This window comes from Antechinus flavipes, chromosome 4, assembly GCF_016432865.1.
Source record: "Antechinus flavipes isolate AdamAnt ecotype Samford, QLD, Australia chromosome 4, AdamAnt_v2, whole genome shotgun sequence".
Classification (NCBI taxonomy): domain Eukaryota; kingdom Metazoa; phylum Chordata; class Mammalia; order Dasyuromorphia; family Dasyuridae; genus Antechinus; species Antechinus flavipes.
This window is the reverse complement of record NC_067401.1, coordinates 261,328,955-261,347,953: the sequence shown is the minus strand read 5'-3', so window position 1 is coordinate 261,347,953 and position 18,999 is coordinate 261,328,955. Positions and strand designations below refer to the sequence as shown.

The window sequence follows — 18,999 nt, the reverse complement described above, 5'->3', positions numbered from 1 at the left end:
CTTTAACCCCTGTGTTTATAGCTTCTCTGCTGGTCTATTGGCTTGCTGCCAAGGCAAAGTAGCCACACTGTGGTAAAATTCTCCCCACAAATTTTCTGCCGGCTTAGACCACACCCCGCCCCGCTCCGGTCTATTCAGCATTAGCTGCCTTCTGTGTTCTCATTGCCTGCCTGAGGTCTGTGCCTGGTCTAACTGTTCCTGCCCGCGAGCAAAAACAGACCTTTTCTGGTGAATTTTGAGGATATATTCTGTTGGTAATGTGTCCCAATATTCATCGGTTTTTTTAGTCAAGCACTAATTTCGAGGCCATTTCATGAAAGAAGTAGTCTGAGGGTAAGGAAAAGCTTAGATAGATGCGTGTGTCCTCTCTGCCATCTTTGCTGAAAAATGGGAGTGCCATTTCTTGATCAAGACTTGGCCACATTTTCCTTGAAGTTTTTAGAGTAATGGGTATTTCCCCATTTTTTAGAGATCATTAAGAGAAGTAGGAAAAAAAAAACATACTTTAGTCAGTGAAGAATGTTTTTTCTGAGGAAAGGAAAGCACAATAATGGAACTACTGCAGTTGGAGTATCTCATCTGATATTTTAATGATGCTCGTTTCATGAAATGGCCAATTTGTGCCTTTTATATTAAAGAACCTTCCTCATCCTGAGGTTTTAGTGGATGTGGATTAGAGGTATGGAGAGACAGCATGGACTGGTATTGAATTTTGGGATATTCAGATGCCACCTGCTGTTGTAACCTTAATCACTTGAATCTTAGTGCTCCAGAGCACAGGAACCAAACATACCTTGTCCTGTACATTTCACCCTTCACAATATAGCCTGAACAATATTAAAATATAATTGGGAAATTTTTAACAAAATAGGTAAAAATATAGTAGAACATAGATGACATAGATAAGTCTATATGTGGCTCATAAGATCCTTATGAATGGTTTAGTGGCCTTTGTTTTTATTTGGTTTTGCCCCTGGTATGGAGAACCTACTAAGATTATAAATTGTAATGAAGGACTCCACCTGCATTGGTAGAAAGAATATCCTCACCTGGAAGTTTCTAATACACACGAATTCACAATATGCTTCCTTTCCCTACCACTACTTTGGGTATACATCAACTTTGTTTGCCTTTTCTTTCATTGTGATAGGTGTGGGAAAACAACTATCTGCCAAATTTTTGCAGCATTGGCAAATCAGAAATTGTATTCAGTCAACTGCCACTTGCACATGGAGACATCTGATTTCCTGGGAGGTCTCCGACCAGTCAGACAGAGGCCAAAGGAGGTTTGTTTCATAGGGTTGTGCCTGACGCATCTTTATTCAGAAGCTGGGGTTCTCTGATTGCACATCATTTTGACTAAGTACTGTGTACCTTGGTTGTCATTTCTTTGCAATTTGAAAGGGACTTTAGGGTCATCCTGGCTTTCAAATCTAGTTTTAGATTTTGTTCTTTTTTTCTTGTAGTAGAGTTTGCAACCCATTTTTTAAATCAAGAAAATATTTTTAACAATCAGTAAGCATTGACTGAGCATTTTTTATGTACAAGATCTTCTGCTTAGGCTCTAGTAATTACAAAGAAAAAAAGTCTTTTCCCTTGAAGAGCTTACATTCTATTTAAAATTGTGAATATATATCATTGTGCATAGATATGTTTGTGTATATGTTGTGTATTTGTCTATGAAGTAATAAATCTTTTTTCCTACTTCTTTTTTATCTTCTAGGAAGAACTTGATAATCCTAAACTTTTTGAGTGGCATGATGGTCCCCTAGTCTTGGCAATGAAGGAAGATGGCTTTTTTCTTTTAGATGAAATATCACTAGCTGATGATTCAGTCTTGGAAAGACTCAACAGGTATGTTTCAGTGATAATAACAATAACATGATTTTTATATAGCTTTTGAAGGTTTACAAATAATTTTTAACAATTTTATTTTCCAATTAACAAATATCTTTTTTTTCCCCTTCCCTTCCACATATCCCCTTAGGAGGGGGAAAAAAAAAAAAAAGGAAAAATCCTTGAAATAAATAGACAGAAGGGGCAGCTAGGTGGCGCAGTGGATAGAGCACCAGCCCTGAAGTTAGGAGGACCTGAGTTCAAATCTGCCCTCAGACACTTAGCATTTCTTAACTGTGTGACCCTGGGCAAGTCACTTAACCTCAATTGCCTCAGTAATAAAAAGAAAAGAAATAAACAGACATAGTAAAACAAAACAAATTCCTTTATTGTTCGTATCACAAAAACTTATATCATTATACATTCTGAATCTATCATCTCTCTGTCAAAGTGGATAGTTATTTGTGGATAGTTATTGCCTTGTTCTGAGTTCTTAAGTTTTTCCAAGTTGTCTGTGTTTACAGTGGTATTGTTATTCTATAAAGCATTTTATATAGAGTATCTCATTTGATACTTGCAACATTCCCGTGACATAATTTTTTTTTTTAACAGATGAAGGAATTGGGACTAAGGGAAGCTAAGTGATTGGCTCATATTCAAAAAGCTAGTAAGCACTGGAGATGGTATTTGAGTCTAAATTTCATTACTTCCAAGCCTATCACTCTTTCACTACAGGGTGGCATCCTGTCTTTCAGTTTAACCAGATATAGAAGAAAATTGTTCTTCCTCATCTATAATGTGGTGCTTGATGATGACAACTTAATTTGTGTTGGCTTTGTTAAGATCTAATCACTCTGGAAACCTTCAAGGGTAGCTGATTTTTTTCTGCATGATTGCTATGCATGGTACAAGTCACTGGGGAAAGGGAAGTTTGGGAAAATAAGGAAACAGGAAAAATAAATCTTGTAGTTTTTCTGGAACTGAATTGTTTCTGTGGAACCCATCCTTGCTCCGAGGAAGAACTGGAATTATATACAAATATTAGAACTGAAAGGTCAGTTATTGCCTCTACATAACTGAAACATTGTTCTACCCATTTTACAGTTATGTATGATCATAGGTTCAGAATTATAGATTTAGAGTTAAGGGACCTCAGAAGTTATGTAGTCCAACTAAAGCTCACAGAACTGGAGTGATTTGCTTGAGGTCACATAGGTATAAGTGACAAAAAGAATTAGGGGCTTGAAACTATGTACTCAGACACCAAATAAAGTGCCCTTTTTCTCTGCTTCATTCTGCCTGCCTAGTAAGAATTAAAGTGGAAATGGATGTGTTAGGCTGATTCCTACCTCTGCCATCCACCAGATAGCCTAATAAAAAGGACTTGAGGAAGCACAATATCGGTCACAGCACATCTGCAGCTTAAAGCATAGGCCTTGAATACTACACTTTGCTCATTACTTCCTTTGAGATTTCAGAACACCTCCTTTTTAATGAACAGTAGCTTAAATGGGGAGATGAATAGAAAGAGACAATTTTCTTTTTTTCTGCTCAGGAAGCCATGCCCTTATAAGAGGATTGTGACAAGCTTTATTTTTTGAATCTGGCATGACGTTTATTTCAAATCTGAAATCAGGTAGAGCAATGATTGGGTACACAAGACTTCTCTCATTTTCCCTTTTTGCTATTATTTCATCCTTTAGTGTCCTTGAAGTGGAAAAAACCCTGGTATTGGCTGAAAAAGGTAGCCCAGATGAAGAGAATAGTGAAGTAGAACTACTGACTGCTGGGAAAAAATTCCGTATCTTAGCAACCATGAACCCTGGGGGTGATTTTGGAAAAAAGGAGGTAAACTTAAATTCTTACTCAGTAATTTGCTTTGGATTCTAACAAGTATGTTGCAATAACTCTTTCATTGTACTCTTGAATTAATTTCAAAAATAAAAACACTTTGTTGCCATTGTGTCTTTTTAAAAAAATTAACCTTTTATTTTTAAAATACATACAAAAATAGTTTTCAGCATTTGCCCTTGCAAAACTTTCTGTTCCAAATTTTTCTCCCTCCCTTCCCCACATCCACCTTCCTTAGGCAACAAGTAATCCAAAATATGGTGAACATTTACAGTTCTTCTATACATAGTTCCACAATTATCATGCTGTACGAGAAAAATCAGATCATAAAGGTGAAAAACTGAGAAAGGAAAAAAAGCAAACAAATAGCAACAAAAAAAGGTGAAAATAATATGTTGTGATCCACATTCAGTTACTATAATCCTCTTTCTGGATGCAGATAGCTCTCTCCAGTAGTCTTTTGGAATTGGCCTGAATCTCCTCATTGATGAAAGAACTACATCCATCAATGATGATTGTCACATAATCTTGTTATTGTTGTGTGCAGTATTCTTTTGGTTCTACTCACTTCACTTAGCCTTTCTGATTATTTCTTATAGAACAATAATATTCCACAACATAACCATACCATAACATATTCAGCCATTCCCCAACTGATGGATATCCACTCACTTTCCCTTTCTTTGCTACTACCAAAAGGACTACTACATACATTTTCACATATGTGGGTCCTTTCCCCTTTTTTTGTGGTCTCTTTTAATGACCCAGTAGGGATAATGCTGGATTAATGGGCATGCACAATTTGATAGCCCTTTTGGCATAGTTCTAACCCAGAATGGTTGGATCAGTTCACAACTCTCACAAACAATGTATTACTGTCCAAGTTTTTGCACATCCCTTTCAACATATATCATTATCTTTTCCTGTCATCTTAGCCAATCTGAGAAGTGTATAGTGCTGCCTCACAGTTATCTTAATTTGCATTTCTTTCATTGTGATTAAATGACTAGGAATGGTTTTAATTTCTTCATCTGAAAATTGTATATTCATATCCTTGGAGAGTGACTTATATTCTTACAAGTTGAGTCAATTCTTTATATATTTTAGAAATGAAGACTTTGTTAGAACCTTTGGGTGTAAAATTGGTTTCCTGAGTTTACTGCTTTTCTAATCTTTGCTGTATTGGTTTTGTTTGCACAAAAACTTTTTAAATTTAATATAATCAAAATTATCCATTTTGCATTTCATAATGTTTTCTACTTCTTCTTTGGCCTTGAATTCCTTTCTTCTAGAGCTGTCTACACCAATAGAGAGGACTGTGGGAGCTGAATGTATATCACACTATGACATTCTCACTCTTTTTTGATGTTGTTCACTTGCATTTTGTTTTCTTACTCATTTTCTTTTCTTTTTGATCTGATATTTCTTGTGCAACAAGTGAATTATATAAATATGTTTACACATATTGGATTTTACATATATTTTAATATGTATAACATATATTGGATTGCTTGCCATCTTGGGTGGGGGAAGAGGGGAAAATCTGAAACACAAAGCTATGCAAGGGTCAGTGTTGAAAATAAAAAGGTTTTTTAAAAAATGAATTCTTTTCTTCTGCAAATATCTGAGAAGTAAACTGTCTTCCTGATTTGCTTCTTTTCCTAATTTATTTATGGTATCATCCTTTATGTCTAAATTATAAACCCATTTTGATCAATTTTTTTTTTAATTACACATTTGATAAATTTTTTTAAAATTGAAGAAATATACCAAAGCAAAGGCAAAATCTCTAGTTTACTATTTTTGGTTCTGTTTACCTTAATTTTCTTTTCTGCCTTTACAAAAAATACATGTTGTGTGTATGTATATATATATATATCAATACTTATAGTTAATAAATTGCTTATATTTGAAAAATACATATGTAATAACTTACTAATATGGATACATATATGTTTCTGCCAATTTCCCTTTGTAGATGTTATCATATTTCCTTGTAGGAATCACCATACAATTTTTTTTTTAACTACTTAATAATCTACATCTAATGTACCATAATCTATTCAGACATTCTCCAATTGTTGAGTATATATAGGTTTTTAATTTTCCAAGGAACTATTTCTTGACAAAGACCATTTTCATTATGTTGTAAAGCCTGACTAAAACTGAAATTGATCAAAAGAAAAATGGATATTTATTTCAAATGAGGAGTGGAGAGGACAAATAGAAGTAAAATATTATGTTTTGGAAAAATGATTTCTCATGTCACCTGTATAGCTTTAAAATCCCAGCAAATGAACCATTAAAAAATAAAGTATTTCCTTATTGTTTCTCCACCTGAATTCACAATTGAATTTAATATCAAAAATATTAATTTTGTCTTGCACTTTGAACAAATCCTTACTCTTTCCCATAGTTTTATGCCCTTTTGAGTAGGTTAGTAGTAATTTGTAAGGTTTTTTTCCTCAGTTCCAAATTTACTCAGCGTTTGAATAATTTAGTTTATCCAGTTAGGGATGTGCCACTCCTGAAACTGTCATTTAAACTTTTATTTCTCATGGAAGAGCCAGCTTTGTTTTTAAATGATATTCAGGTAATGCATAGGTTTTGTTAGTTAAATTAATAAAAGAACTGAAGGATGTTGAAGGGTGTTAAGGAACAGAAATAGTGATCCTGAATGAAAGTAATTAAGATTACATAAAGTGCCATGAAATGGGTAAGGGAAGCAAATGCAAGATTTTTTGTTGTTGTTTTCCTTAACAACAAATAAAAAAAAGAAGCATATAAACCCCATAAAACCACTGAACTGAAAGAAAAGCTCCCTGGAAAGTGAACTGCAAAATAAAGTAATAGCAAAATGCTAAGAATAGACTTGCAGTATAGCCTTTTTATTGAAGTGGTGCATGTGTAGCTACTCTTACCATAGAAAGCAATAATCTTAAAGGATCTTATTACAATGTTTAATCTTTTTCTTGGCCATAATTAACATGTACCTTATGATGTGTTTTGTCTTTGTCAGAAAGTGACTTTCCATTTTTCTAAATGTTCATTCCTAATATGAAAGTTGAGGAACCAAGGGTAGAATTGCCATTTGTTTCCCCATTAATTAGGAATTCTTGTAAGCTAAAGGGAACAGGATATGGGGGCAGAAATCTTCTTGATTTTCTACCTGTTAGACAAAATTCTACTCTTAAGACTTGTGATTTGGTGACATCTTCATAGAATTAATTGTTTTGGGAGTTCTCAATTTATATGACACCCTAAGGGATTAGGGTCCCTAGACTCACTTGTAGCATGTGATCAGTGTTGTAACCATCTCCTAAACAATTTACTTAAGTGATTTTGGAATACTGATAAGAAGAGAAGATGTCCTTTGGGAGGTTCAAAAGCATTTCCAAGCTTAGAAAAGGAAAAGTATTTCTGTACTAAAATTTACTATTAAGCTCATATTGGTTTATTTCCTCTCTTCTTGCAGCTGTCTCCTGCTTTGCGTAACAGATTTACTGAGATATGGTGCCCTCAAACTAAGAGCCGCAAAGATTTAATTCGGATTGTCAAGCGTAATCTTCATCCATCATTATCTCTGGGTAAAGCAGACCATCAAGGTAAGAAATGGGTAAAGAAATAGAATGGTATCTCAAGGAAAAGAAATTTAAGGAAATGAAGGTAGGCATGGATTTCAGCCAAGTTGGCTGATAGTCTTTTGCTTCTGTATCCATATGGTTGATCTTCATAGTATCTCCTTCACTAGGATGTTAAATTTCATCTTCTTTAACAAGAAAGGAGTTATATTTTAGTTTCTGTGTCATTCTCTCACATTTATACTTCTGTGACTGCCATTGTCAAACTTAAGATAATGTGATAGCAGAGAAGTAGCAATATGTATATTTAATAAAAATTAATTTAAAGAGCAACTATATGCCTGTACTGTGATATATGCTCAGATTACAAAGACACATCTGCATTAGAACCTGCCCTTGAGGAGCTTATGTTCTAATGTAATAGATTAAGGATCAGCTTTATCCTCAGAGTAGCCAGAGGTTCATACTTACCTCTGACACTTACTTTGTGACTCTGAGCAAGTCACTTAATTTCTCACTTGTCCAGGAGATTTTGTGAGATCAAAAATTATATAACAGATGATGTTCTGCATTGATATAGGGACTTTGTTCATTTGGTGCTTCCTGTATGAATGAAATTACAGGTGTAGAGGAAAAAATAATGTGGTTGAAAAAAAGTGAAAATATGATTAATTTTTTTTTCTCAGAATTCTGCCTTTAAGGAAAAAAAACTTAGAATATTGTATAGGTAATGTATTTCTTAAAATAAATCATGTACTACTACTCGTCTATTTAGTTGATTTCATTTTTAAATAAAATTAAATTAAAGCCAATGTGGATCATTATAATGTATTGTATATTTTTCCTGGATCCTGGCATTAAGATATTTTTTATATAATGTTATTCATAATTATTAAATTTTTCTTTTAAATATCTTCCACTGAGTTCAAGCTGCTCTATTAAATTTGTGTTTCTTAGCAAATGTTATGCAGTTCAGAGCATAGGTCTGGGTTCTACCACTTAGTTTTCTGAACCTCTTCTGTTCTTCGAATAGAATTCCCATCTAATTTTTATTTATTTATTTTTGATAATAGCCTTTTACTTTCAAAATACATGGAAAGATAGTTTTCTATTATTCACCCTTGCAGAATTTTGTGTTCCAAATTTTTTTCACTCTCTTTCCTCTACTCTTCTTCCCTAGAGAGCAGGTAATCCAATATATATTAAACATGTGCAATTCTTGTATATATATTTCTACATTTATTGTGCTGCACAAGAAAAATCACATCAAAAAAGGAAAAAAAATATCAAGCAAACAGTAACAAAAATGGTGAAAATACTGTGTTGTGATTCACATTCAGTCCTCACAATGCTCCTTTTGGATGCAGATGGCTCTCTCCATCACAAGTCTATTAGAATTGGCCTGAGTCAGCTCATGGTTGAAAAGAGCCATATCTGTCAGTGTTGATCATCACATAATCTTGTTGTTGCTGTGTACAATGGTTCTTTTGGTTCTATTTAATTCACTTAGCATCAATTCATATAAGTCTCTCCAAGCCTCTCTGATATTATTCTGCTGTTTGTTTCTTATAGAACAATAATATTCCATAACATTCATATACCATAACATATTCAGCTATTCCCTAGCTGATGAATATCTACTCACTTTACAATTCCTCACTACTACCAAAAGGGCTGCTACAAACATTTTCACACATGTAGATCCTTTTCCCTTTTTTTATGATCTCTCTGGGAGATAGATTCAGTAGAGGTACTGCTGAATCAAAGGGTATATGCACAGTTTGATAGCCCTTTGAGCATACAAACAACTAACTTTTTAAAGTATTCTTGAGGCATAAATATATTGGGTAGTTATGGGGATATAGAAATTGAGAGACATTTTTCTCAGTTTCTGTGTTTCAGGTTTGGTTGCAAGTACAAGCAATCAACTGGGTGGGTATTTATGTTCTTTACAAGTATAGAATATTTGAAAGTCAGGATTATTTTCCTGCTGTACAAAATGCAAAGGAAAGGCCACTGGTCTGGAATCAATTAAATGCTTGAATAAAATCATTACATCGAATTCTCTAGAGAGAATAATTTTATCACGACAAATGTTTTCTCCAGACCCTGTTTTTAGAACAACAGTCATACTTTATAACAGAATTACACTTGATTGCCTGTAGTGGAAAGCATGAAAAATCATCTTCAGAAGGAGAAAGCTTGATAGAATTCTGGAAGCAGACAAATTGAGATAGTATTGTCTTCTACCCTGCCTGGATTAAGATCCATGCTGGAGATGTCTTCCCTCTTTAAGCTGTATTCATTCTTTATTCATTCTGTTTCCAAAGAGTCCATGAGTATATCTCTTATATCCCTGACATGAAGCATTTCCCAATAATACAATGAGCCTTGGAGCTTTGGGATTCACCTTTGTGCTAATCAATTTGTTCCTAAGGTGGTTTTCAGGGTTCTGTGGCAGTTGTCTTCTTCTCAGGAGTTATTAAGAACTCTAGGGAAATAATGCTGTGGAAGACAAAAAAGGAGTTTTCCCCTCTTTTTTCCATTTGGCATCTCTCTGTTCTGTAGAAAATGGTTTAGCAAGAGAAAGGCTTTTGTTAATTTCTTTTCAGCCTATTGTTTTCTCCCTCCAGGATCCTACCAAAATGAATTTTTTCATTCTTTTAAGTATCATGATCTCAATTATCATATGCTCAAGTCACAAACAAAAACATCATGAACCAAAATATAAATGAGAGGCATTAATTTTCCATATTCTGAATTGTACCTCAGATTTGGAAAAGTTGAAAGATAAATTTTTGAAGTAAATTTAAAAATTCTACTCTGTCAGAGATATATAGACTTAGAATTTGGAAGGAAATCATAGGTTATCTTGTTGTAGGACTATTATAATAGTCCCTTATTCTAGAGCTGAATTAGAACATAGAGGCCATCTCTTCTAGCTCCCTCATTTTGCAGATGAGAAAACTAAAATCAAGAAAGATGAAGTGACTTGCCTCTGATTTCTCAGACAGTATTTGACAAAACTAGGATTTGAACTCATGACCTCTGATTATATCTATTTCTCTTTTGATTCTACCACATTGTAATACAATTTAACTGAGTCATTTAAAATTGGGAACCACTAGAATCCTTTCTAGACTTGAGCCAAACTTACATTTCATTCACTGAGAGTCCCCTAAGAATAGCCTTTTGTGGATTAATATGTCTTATTTGGAGGATTACATTCTTCAGGACTGCCTATAGAGTATGGTCTTAAAATTTCTCCTCTTGTGTTTTAGGAACAGATATAGCTGAATTTATGCTGGAGTTCATAGATTGGCTCACTAGTCAGGAGTTTGGTCGACGATATATCATCAGCATTAGAGATATCCTGTCCTGGGTCAATTTTATGAATCTTACTAAGGTGGAAAAGACTTTGAAGGAGGGAGAAGAGAATATTTCAGTTGTGACATCTTTAATCCATGGTGCATGCCTAGTATATGTGGATGGAATAGGTTCAGGTAAGTTGGTAATAAGAGCCATTAGGGTCAGATTTTATATAGATTACATATTTTCTGTTTTCCAGCTTTTAACTGTAAATTCAGTTAACTTATTTGTATTTAATTTAAATGTGTTTTAGTTGGTTGTAATTTATTAAAATTGAAAATATATAGAAATTATTGTTATGTCTTCCCAGAGATCAGTTCTATTTCTTTGATTTCTCAGACAGCAGTGGGCAGAACTAGATTTGAACTCAGGGCTCTTGCATATCTAGCTCGAAGCTGACATAAATTAACCTTTAGTCTTACACAAGCTCTTAACCTCAGTGGGTTGTAGATAACGTATGATATTTAGTGGTAAGTATGCTTTCTTTAGACTCCTTGCACCTTTAGAGCAATGTATAGGTTGTAGCATATCTAGAAAGAACAGAGGTTATTCATTGAATTGTTATATAAATCTTGCTAACTAATCTTAAGACCTGGTTTATTTTGAGTTTAATTAATATGATGGTACCTTTTCTTTTAGGAACAACTTCCTTTGGATTTGATAGTGCACCCCTGGCTCGCAAAGAATGTGTACAATTCCTGACCAAGAAACTTTCTCAAATAGTCCATCTTACGGTCTCTACAAGGAATAAGCTGAGGATTTATGACAAACCCAAAAATATGGAATTTATTTGTAGGGATAACTTTTGTGGTGTCCACCCCTTTTTTATAGCACGAGGTAAGAATGACTTTATTTTAAATCCCATCATTGAAACTTAAATATTTATATCTAAAAAAAATTGACTTGCTATTTTCATGTATGTTGCTTTTAGGTACTCTTCTGACTTGGCTTTTTTGTATTAGCTGCCCCAGTTAGAAACTGTTCTGATATCTTTATTTTTGTCAACAATTTCCATTCTGACTAGACATTGACCCATACATAACACTGTATAACAAGATAAGATCGAAATGAGTTCTTGATCTAGACATATAGAATGATATAAACAAATTAGAACAACATAGGAGTTATTTACCTCTCAGATCTGTGGAGGAGGAAGGACTTTGTAACCAAAGAAGAAGTAGAGATCATTATTGATCACAAAATAGATAATTTTAATTATATTAAATTAAAAAGTTTTTTTTATACAAACAAAACTAATGCAGGCAAGATTAGAAGAGAAGCAATAAACTGGGAAAACATTTTTACATTCAAAGGTTTCAATAAAGGCACCATTTCTAAAATATAAAAAGAATTGACTCAAATTTATAAAAATTCAAGATATTCTCCAATTGATATATGGTCAAAGGATATGAACAGACAATTTTCAGATGAAGAAATTGAAACTATTTCTAGTCACATGAAAAGATGCTCCAAATCACTATTGATCAGAGAAATGCAAATTAAGACAACTCTGAGATATCACTATACACCTGTCAGATTGGTTAAGATGACAAGAAAAGATAATGACAAATGTTGGAGGGGATGTGGGAAAATGGGGACACTGATATATTGTTGGTGGAACTGTGAACGAATCCAAACATACTGTAGAGCAATTTGGAACTAAGCTCAAAAAATTATCAAACTGCATAACCTTTGATCCAGCAGTGTTTCTATTGGGCTTATATCCCAAAGAGATTTTAAGGGAGAGAAAGGGACCCACATGTGCAAAAATGTTTGTGGCAGCCCTTTTAGTAGTAGAAAGAAACTGGAAACTGAGTGGATGCCCATCAATTGGAGAATGGCTGAATAAATTATGGTATATGAATGTTATGGAATACTACTGTTCTATAAGAAACAACCAGCAGGATGGTTTCAGAGAGGCCTGGAGAGACCTACATGACCTGATACTAAGTGAAATGAGCAGAACCAGGAGATTATCATACATGGCAACAAGAAGACTATATGATGATCAGTTCTAATGGACATGGCTCTCTTCAACAATGAGATGATTCAAACCAGTTCCAGTTGTTCAGTGATGAAGAGAGCCATCTATACCTAAAGAGAGAACTATGGGATCTGAGTATGGACCACACCATAGCATCCTCACTCTGATGGTTGTTGTTTGCTTGCATTTTGTTTTCTTTTTTTGAGCTAAGTTTTCTATGTTAAATCCAATATGTGTAAACATAGTTATACAATTTTCTTGTATAACTATGTTTACACATATTGGATTTAACATATATTTTAATATGTTTAACATATATTGGATTTCTTACCATCTAGGGGAGGAGATAATTTGGAACAGAAGGTTTTGCAAGGATCAGTGTTGAAAAATTACCCATGCATATGTTGTATAAATAAAAAACTTTAATAAAATAAAATTAAAAACAAAAACTAAAAAAAAATTTCCCTTCTGCATTATAAATTTACAAGAAAAAAGAAACTAAGGAATATTAAGAATAAGGACTAGGTCTGTGAGTTTCTTATTATAGGTAATTTTAGATGAAGAAATTCCTTCTGTTAATGACAATCAGCATCTTCTTTGCAACTTCACTGAGAAGTTAACCATCCTGCTCAGTCATATGTTCGTAAGCACCTCAAAGGTGGTTCTTGGTGATTGGTTTTATAGCTTCAAGACAAGCTCTCTGTACTATATCATACTACTTCTCAAATGAATATTAAAGTATTAACTTCTCAGATCTGTTTCATGAATATACATCAGTTCTTACAAAGTTGTAGTCAGTATATACATGTTGTCTAATAGACTTGGTTAATTTGTTTTTATTTCATAAAATTGCTATGTATTGATGTGGTCCACATGTCTGTAGTATTTAATAGTTATATTTATATTTCATCATGTGAATAGTCCATAGTTTTAGTAATTGCCTTGTTGTGCATTTGATTGGTTTCCAAATTTCTGCTATTATATATAGCATCATTCAGCCTTGTTTTTGTAAGTTTCCCCTTTTGTTTCATTTGTTTGGTATTTAGTTCCCAAAATTGAATAATTAGGTTATAGCATTATTTGTAAGTCTTTGATTTTTTGTTTTTTGCAGAATAAGCACTATTTTAGCTCTTATTAAATGTTATTGGAATGTCTTTTAGAATGATTAAACTATTTTATAGTGTCTGTATCACTATACATGTATACTTTTTTTTTTTTGCTAAGACAGTTGGGGTTAAGTGACTTGCCTAGGGTCACAATAGCTAGGGAGTGTTAAGTATCTGAGGCAAGAATTGAACTCAGGTCCTCCTGACTTCAGGACTGGTAGTCTATCCACTGTGCCACCTAGCTGTCCCCATGTATGCTTTTGAAAATGGTTTTTAAGCAGGCCTTGGGCTTGTTAAAAAAAGAAAGTTTAAAGCAGGTCATAACTTAATAATCAGCTTGTCCCAAAAGTTCATTTATAAGTTAGTTATATGAACTGCAAAATGCAATTTTTTTTTTCTTGAAACAAAGTATTATAAATGGGGATTAAGTTTGTAGTCCCCAGAAGTATATTTTAACTCTTTTTGTAGCTGAGTTACAGAGAATGTTTTGTTTTTTCTGAACAGTGCTGAAACATGGTGTTGATTTATGGATGTCTTATTTTAGAAAGGACATTGATTGGCCAACTGCAATATAAAGCAAGTGGGAATTATTTCCCTGGAAAAGAAAAGACTTTGTGGAGGATAAGATTGCTTTCTTTGAAGGGCTATCATTAAAAGGCAACTTTCTGGACTTTTTCTTCTTGGCTTCAGAAGCCAGAACTAAGAACAGTGAGTTACCTAAAAGAACATTTTGACTTGATCTAAGATAAAATGTCTTAACAGTGGAAACTGTCATAGATTGGAATGAACTGCAACGATAGTAGTTCATGTTCCCTTTTCAAGAAGCGGCTGATTGACCTCTTAGCCATATGTCAAATTTCTGTTCATAAGTGAATTGGTCTGAGTGATTGAGGCATTGTAATTCTTTTACATAAGTAGGATGACATTATAGGTATTCCCAGTTCATTACAAAGTTTCTGAAAAAAAGTTTCTGTTTCAGGTGTCAGCTTAGGATATCAAAAATCTTCCTTTGCCACAGCATTGGTTGGAAGAAGTTATTTTTGTTGGGAATATATAACATATCAGCTGTTGCACAGTCAGTCCTTGTCTGTAAATGCCAAGGCTTATTGAGGCATTGTGCACTGTGGCAGTAGTGTGGGAGCTTCTTGGTTGAACTAAGATTTCAGATCTAGGAAATAGGAGCATTGTGGGAGAAGCTAGTTGGGTATCTTTCCCAAAATACATGATGTAGCTTTGTGAAAGTAAGAGACTGTTTAAGAGAAATATAATATTATATAACTAAATATGGCATTAGAAATTTTCTCATTCTCTTTGATTAAAAAATGAGAGACCCAGGTTTTTTTTCTTTCTAGATTTGATTTTTCTTGTGCAGCAAGATAACTGTATAAATATGTATACATGTATTTGATTTAACATATACTTTAACATATTTAGCATGTATTAGACTACCTGCCATCTAGGGGATGCTGTGGGAAGAAGGAGGGGAAAAGATTTAATAAAAGGTTTTGCAATGATCAATGCTGAAAAATTACTCATGCATATATATCTTGTAAATAAAAAGCTATAATAAAAAGAAAGCGACCTGCCCATTAGGATATAAGGATTGTTGTCCTCATTTACCTCATTTTTCTGTATTGTCTTTCATAAATGAGGCTCAATTATCAAATGAATAGATTGAACTGAGATGTTCTTTAGTTCCCTTTAATTCTTGGTCATGTATGGTTAGGATACCATCACTTGATTAGGGAAAACCATTAAATGCTCAGAACTTAAAAGATTTTGGAGGGGACATTATCTTCCTTACCCGATTGTACCCTTCTCCCTACCCTCTCTTTCCCTTCTTATTTCTCTTATTCCATTCTTCCTAGAAATAATTCTTGACTTTTAAAGTCTTCTTGATAAAGAATATTTTACATTCTTTGTATCCTCGGTAGTTAGGACAGTGCCTGGCACATAAAAAACCCTTATTAAATGATTGTTCATGAATTCTTCCCACCCTGAAAATTTGTTCACTCTCATTAGAGTTAGTTTTAAACAAAATGATTTTTTTTTTTTTTTTTTTTGCCATTATGCTGTAATCAGCAGGAGGGTCATTCCTGGCATAGAGATGTATTTTTTCATGTGATAATGGCTCTGTTTTGTCATACTTTTAGTACTGCCATCCAGTTGCTCTAGGAGTAAATGAGTCCCTTTACCAATAAGTAGTATGGCATTGAAAAAGTCCTTGGCTCAGGTTTGATTCACAGTTTTTCTCCTTATTAACTGTAATTGCCAAGTCATTAAATTTTCTGAGTCTTAGGGTTCCAAATTTGTAAAATGGAGATAATATATGTATTTCCTTTTTTATAGGGTTATTGTAAGGATCTTGGTATATAAATTGTAAAGCTCTGTCAGTTAAAAAGCAGTCATGAGGCCCTTAATTAATACCAGTCACTAGCTTACTTTTGGGAGGACATAGAAAGGCAAAAGCATAGCCCTTGTTCTCTAGGAATTCCCATTATAATAAGATAGAGGACATGTCAACAACTATGTACATATTCAATACATACAGTGTTAATGGAAGGTAGTCTCACCTGGGAGGCAGCCCTCTTGCAAAAGGAGGGATTTGATCTGTCTTTAAAACTTCCTAGGATGGTAGTCTAAGTGAAGAAGAAGGGAGATGATCTGAAGATGGAAATACACTTGTTGGATATGTTGAGTAAAAGTCACTACTTAAATGATTATTTTTAATCATTGGATTCTTAGTGTGTCTGTATGTGTGTGTGTCTGTGTTGCGCACATGTATACATCCACACTTATATGTGAGTGGAGATGGCCTATAAAAGTTGACAAGCATTTCAAAGAATTTTTAAAAAAACAATTTAGGGGCAGCTAGGTGGTACAGTGGACAGAGCACCTGCTGTGAAATCAGGAGGGACCCGCATTAAAATCTGGCCTCAGACACTTTACTTCCTAGCTTTGTGACCCTGAATAAGTCACTTACCCCCAATTGCCTCAGCAAAAATAAACAAATAACACCCCCCTCCCTCCCAAAAAAACCCCGTCAATTTAAGGAATAATTAAATAATTGACTATGCCATTAGAACTTTGTCATCATGTTTGATTTAAAAAAAATAAGAGACCTGACCAGTGCATTAATCATTATAAATGTTGTTTGTTAAATAACTAATAATAAGTTATTAATTGTTAACTAATTAAAGTTATCAATAATAAAATATTCATAATTATTAAGCTGCATGGATACTGTCAGAATCACCACATATATTTCAAAGTCTTCTAACTTGTGTATTTGTTCTTAGGATCTGTTTTGCAAAGGCAGGATGTTTCAGATTATGCACTTAATGCAGGCACTACAGCTATGAATATCCAAAGGATCTTAAGAGCCACAATACTGAATAAACCCATTCTCTTGGAGGGTTCTCCAGGAGTGGGTAAGACCAGTTTGGTGTCAGCATTAGCCAAAGCTTCCGGTAATAACCTTGTGCGAATCAATCTATCTGAACAAACGGTGAGTACCAGTTTTTCTTGGGCTGAGCAGATGTTGCTATGACAATGTCATTCAAAAAATATTCATAAATAGAAGGTGAAACCATTACCTGTTTTAGATATAAATATGGTTAAAAAGGGCTACTTATTCCCTTCTGTAACTATTTGTGCAAATAAAGTCATTAATGATTTTGCCTTTTGACTTTTTTTGATCTAAATCTTTATTTTAAAAGTAATTAAACTTTGTAGACTTTGTAAGTACTGGCAAATATCTAAATGATGGCGTGTAATTATAAAGTTGTGGTTTAGAGTAACTGGCTTGGAGTACCTTCCTTATTTTTAAATTAAATTAATTTTATTTTATTTTATTTATTTTTAAAATTAATTTAATTTAATTTTAATTTTATTTATTTTTATTTATTGGGGTTAAGAGTGACTTGCCCAGGGGTTACACAGCTAGAAAATATTAAGTGTGTGAGGCTAGATTTGAACTAAGGTCCTCCTGACTTCAGGGCTGTGCTCTATCCACTGTACCATCTAGCTGCCCCTTCCTTATATATCATTATTATTATATTTAAGAATTATCTTTACCTCAAGCTTGTAAGAATGAGGCCTAGATAGCAAAAGTTCCTTTTCCTAGAGCTTTGTTGTCAATCAGTGTGGATTCTGTTTTGCATTCATTATTCACTGTTTAGCTTTGAGTAAAAAACGGTTACTCTCTATACCTCATTTTTACATTTTGGAAGTGTTAATTCTTAATTACATTATGTAGATGAGTCTTTTGGGGCACTCTGGATCTCTCCCTACTCCAAACTGTACTCCACATTCCTGCCCTGAAAAGATTTTCCTTATGATGCTTTCAGATTGGAGACAGGAAAACCTGAGTTCATGTTCCTCTTGTGACACTAACTGAGTGACTTTAGGTTCTCTGAACTTTATTTTCCTCATCTGTAAAATCTTTGAAAACTTTAAAATGGTTTATCAGTTATTTTTCTGAAAGGCACAGACAATCCTTTTTAAGTATTAACTTCTACAATGAAACAAAAGTAGGTCAAAGTTAAATTGTCTTGTACCTAACAATTCAACATTTAAGTGTAATGTACCTGGTATGTTCAAAGATGAAAGCGAGCTGTCCCTGCCTTTCAAGGACTCTGCATTCTAAGCAGATTATGAAAAGACTTAGATCACCTTTGCCAGATTTTGTTGGTTTGGTCCCTTTGGTCTTAAAGTATGTGGCTTAACCATTGTATTCCCAGTTAAGAGCAATTTATTTTCCCCATTTTCCTCTGAAGGACATCACTGATCTGTTTGGCGCAAATTTACCTGTTGAAGGAGGAAAAGGAGGAGAATTTTCATGGCGTGATGGCCCCTTACTTGCAGCACTGAAAGCAGGTCATTGGATTGTGTTGGATGAGGTGAGTTGTGTGTGTGTGTGTGTGTGTGTGTGTGTGTGTGTGTTTCTAGGGAGAACTTGTATAATTCAAACAATGAAACTTCATTCAAGATAAGATGTTACATTTTACAGGAAGACTTTTAGAAGGCATAGTGAGATTAGAAAGGAACTAGCATTTACTAAGCATCTACTATATGCTGGATACTCTGCTGTCAACTAAGTACTTTATAAATATTTTGAAGATATTTTATTAAACCTATTGCATAGGAAAACTGTTTACTTAGTGTTATAAAGTAAAAAGTGCCAAAAATGTATTAGCATTTGTATTTTCAAAACTTAAAAGCTAATTGAGGATGGCATTTAGTATAGTGCTTATTAGAAACATGACATATA

The 18,999-nt window shown here is 33.8% G+C and overlaps 1 protein-coding gene across 1 annotated transcript in view; it reads left to right on the top strand.

Moving 5' to 3' along the window:
• MDN1 (midasin AAA ATPase 1) overlaps positions 1–18,999 on the top strand; it is a 178,833-nt gene that overhangs the window by 74,152 nt on the left and 85,682 nt on the right. Inside the window, 8 exon segments of the mRNA XM_051997401.1 lie at positions 1,151–1,286; positions 1,724–1,854; positions 3,540–3,684; positions 7,163–7,292; positions 10,550–10,771; positions 11,277–11,474; positions 17,027–17,235; positions 18,506–18,628. Of these exon segments, the coding sequence (XP_051853361.1) occupies positions 1,151–1,286; positions 1,724–1,854; positions 3,540–3,684; positions 7,163–7,292; positions 10,550–10,771; positions 11,277–11,474; positions 17,027–17,235; positions 18,506–18,628 (1,294 nt within the window).